This window comes from Gigantopelta aegis, chromosome 10, assembly GCF_016097555.1.
Source record: "Gigantopelta aegis isolate Gae_Host chromosome 10, Gae_host_genome, whole genome shotgun sequence".
Classification (NCBI taxonomy): domain Eukaryota; kingdom Metazoa; phylum Mollusca; class Gastropoda; order Neomphalida; family Peltospiridae; genus Gigantopelta; species Gigantopelta aegis.
In genome coordinates this window covers 45,353,845-45,357,632 of record NC_054708.1, presented here as the reverse complement: position 1 = coordinate 45,357,632, position 3,788 = coordinate 45,353,845, and the positions used below count along the sequence as shown (strand labels likewise).

The 3,788-nt window shown below is 40.0% G+C and overlaps 1 protein-coding gene across 1 annotated transcript in view; it reads left to right on the top strand.

Annotated features, from left to right (window-relative positions):
• The window catches only part of LOC121384069, a 37,996-nt gene extending 34,644 nt beyond the window's left edge, over nt 1-3,352 (top strand). The window contains exons 8-10 of the mRNA XM_041514290.1: nt 1-77; nt 1,521-1,574; nt 2,076-3,352. The exon at nt 1-77 is cut by the window's left edge and continues 172 nt beyond it. Of these exons, the coding sequence (XP_041370224.1) occupies nt 1-77; nt 1,521-1,574; nt 2,076-3,010 (1,066 nt within the window). The 3' untranslated portion in view covers nt 3,011-3,352. The remainder of the gene's footprint in view (nt 78-1,520; nt 1,575-2,075) is intronic.
• The last annotated feature ends 436 nt before the right edge of the window (nt 3,353-3,788 follow it).

The window sequence follows — 3,788 nt, the reverse complement described above, 5'->3', positions numbered from 1 at the left end:
CCCACTCTACCTGTATGATTCATCGATACTCCAAAGCAACTTGATTTTGGCCCTACATAGGTGGACCTGCGCGTTTGGTAAGTCAGCAGGGAGTACGCTGGTGTGACGGTGAAACAGCGGGTTGTAGTGCTGACAGGAAGATAGAGACACACACACATACACACACACACGTCACATACACACACGTCACACACAAGACACACACACACACGTCACACAAATACACACACGTCACACACACACACACGTCGCGCACACACACACACACACACACACACACACGTGTGCTTGTGAGTATATATATGTACATACATACATGCATATACATCTAACATGTACACACACACACACACACACACACACACATATATATATATTGAGAGAGAGAGAGAGAGAGAGAGAGAGAGAGAGAGAGAGAGAGAGAGAGAGAGAGAGAGAGAGAGAGAGAGAGAGAGAGAGAGAGAGAGGGGGGGTGGAGAGAAAGAGAGAGACAGCGAGGGAGGCGGGGAAAAAGAGATTTTGACTGATTGATTGATTATTTCACTTCAATTTTAAAATGATTAACAATTTGTATTCTAGACGTGAATTTTAAGCAAGTTCATTGTACACACCCCAGCTATCTGGGCTGTCTGACATGGGTGAATGCGATGCAGGCGTAGCCCAGTGGTAAAGCGCTTGCTTGGTGTGCTGTCGGTGTGGTATCGTTCCACGTCGGTGGGCCCATTGGGTTATTTCTCATCCCAGCCAGTGCACCACGACTGGTATACCAAAACTGCAGTGGTATGTACTATCTTGTCTGTGGGATGGTGCATATAAAATATCCTTTGTTACTAATGGAAAAAAAAATGTAGCGGGTTTCTTCTCTAAGTCTATATGTCAAAATTACCAAATGTTTGACATCTAGTAGCCGATGATTAATAATTCAATGTGCTCTAATGGTGTCGTTAAACAAACCAAAACAAATTATCGAGACGTTTCACACCACAGTCCCAATCTTGATATGCGAGATCATAGACTTAACATTGATTATTTTTATATATGTGTTCACTCCCAGTTATAAATTATGTTCGAAGTGCTAATTTCATTTAACAAAATTAAGAATATTAATAACAGTAATATCCATTCGGACTGCTGTGAATTATTTTAGATTTTTTTTTATTACTTCCCTTTACCACTTTTTTGTATGAAATTGCGACAATAAGGTTTCACCGGCCTCGGTGGCGTCGTGGTTAAAAACCATCGGATATAAGGCTGGTAGGTACAAGGTTCGCAGCCCGGTACCGGCTCCTACACAGAGCAAGTTTTAACGACTTCCTGGGTAGGTGTAAGACCACTACACCCTCTTCTCTCGCTAACCACTAACCACTAACAACTAAATCACTGTCCTGGACAGACAACCCAGATAGCTGAGGTGTGTGCCTCCAGTACAGCGTGCTTGAACCTTAATTGGATATAAGCACGAAAATAGGTTCAAATGAAAATGAAATACGGTTTCAAAATCTGTTTTCTTTTTTTTTCAGGTGTTACAAACGACAAAGAGCCATTTTTATATTTACCTGGTCCGGGTGTTGTCGGTAAATGATGTTACTCGATATATTTAACGGGTCTGATGGAATTAACAAAAATAGCAATAAACCAATCAATATTCTTCATTGAAAATTTCGGGGGCGTGACATAGCCCAGTGGTAAAGCGCACGCCTGATGCGCGGTCGGTCTAGGATCGATCCCCGTCGGTGGGCCCATTGGGCTATTTTGTCGTTTCAGCCAGTGCACCACGACTGGTATATCAAAGGCCGTGGTGTGTGCTATCCTGTCTGTGAGATGGTGTATATAAAAGATCCCTTGCTACTAATGGAAATATGTAGCAGGTTTCTTCTCTAAGACTATATGTCAAAATTACTAAATGTTTGACATCCAATAGTCGGTGATTAATAAATCGATGTGTTCCAGTGGTGCCAAACAAAATAAACTTTAGTTAAAAATCAAGCTCAAAAAGCCAAATCTCATCCTCAAAAATGTAACTTTTAGATTATATGACTTACCAGAGTAAAGCAGATCTTTATTTAAAATTTCAGGTAATAACATAACAGAACAATTTCCACTTGAGAGTTCTTCATCATTGGTTGAAAATGTAGTGACGTCATCGTCTTTAGAGGTTCTGACGACAGCTGAGTCCATATCGCCAAGCAGTATCACCACCTTTGAGACAACCGCCAGTTTATCCAGTGGATTCGTCTCTAGTACAGACGTTTTAGATACCATGGCAACTGCATCAGGTAGTCCACAGGCCATAGTGGAAACATCTGTAGACGAAACGTCATTGGTTTTGGATGTCTCTACCAGCATGCCACTGGAACAGAGTTCTCCAGGGTCCATTGATCCATCAAGCGTTTCTGAGAGTGTTACGTTCTTACAGTCTAGTTTAGCAGACTCACCAGGTTACCCAACCTCCTTGTTATCCTCGTACCCAACAACAGGTATTGCTGCATCAATATCCAGTATGACACAGCTCTGGAGTACATCACTATATATTGCAACAGAAGACTTCAGCGTGTCACTATCCAGTACAACAGAAATTCCGAGTGTGTCACCATCCACTTCAACAGAAAGTCTGAGTGTGTCACCATCCACTTCAGCAGAAAGTCTGAGTGTGTCACCATCAGTTTCAACAGAAGGTCAAACTGCATCTGTGTCCTACACAAAAGAATGGACCACCGCACCACCTCCTGTGTCATGCCCCTGCCGGTGTATTAAAAACTTGACGACACAAGAAACAGAAAAGCTCGTCCAGGAAATACAGAAGGCGTTGTTTGTTGAACCAAAGTCGACATCGAAGGCGATCATGTCTAAGAAGAGTGCCGAGGACCCGCGACCGAGTGCTCAGACTGCCGGTTACGCAGCCATTATATTTCTGACCATCACATTTGGAGTGTTTTTCCTCCTGGATCTGACGACGTTGGTGCATCATATAAAGATGGCAATACAGCGCCTGGTTCATAGGAAAGGATGACCTTTTAGAAACACGGGTTGCAGTAACGTATTTCTCACGTGCATACCGATTACAGGCACTGACCCTAATTATTCGTTCAGCTATTTTCGGCCATTTTGATTTTGTTTCTTTGTTGGGATTGACAAGACGGCAACAAGGAGAGAGGCACTGACATGTATACATATAACATATAAAATACTTAATATTGAAAACAATCACTGTAATATAGTGCACGTATACATAATGACACCGTTAATCATTATTAAATAACCCCTTATATGATATATGATATGGTATGATATGACATGACATGACATGACATGACATGACATGACATGACATGACATGACATGACATATGATATGACATATGATATGACATGACATATGATATGACATGACATGTGATATGACATGACATGATATATGACACAATATGGCATGATGTGACATGATATGATATGATATATGATATGATATATGATATGATATGATATGATATGATATATGATATAATATATATGATATGATATGTGATATATGATATGATGATATATGAGATGATATGACATGAAATATGATATCATATGATATGAAGTATTTGTCATAATGAAAACAATCACTAATATAATGCATGTATACATTATATCACCATTAGCCAATACAAAATACCGTTCAAGCTCTAAGTGCTTCAAATACTAGTATACATTAACCTAAATTACATTTGTGTATGACTTTTATTTTATTTTATTTAGTATCACATCTGTATTCTGAAGTCGGATATTTAGTTCTTAGATCAG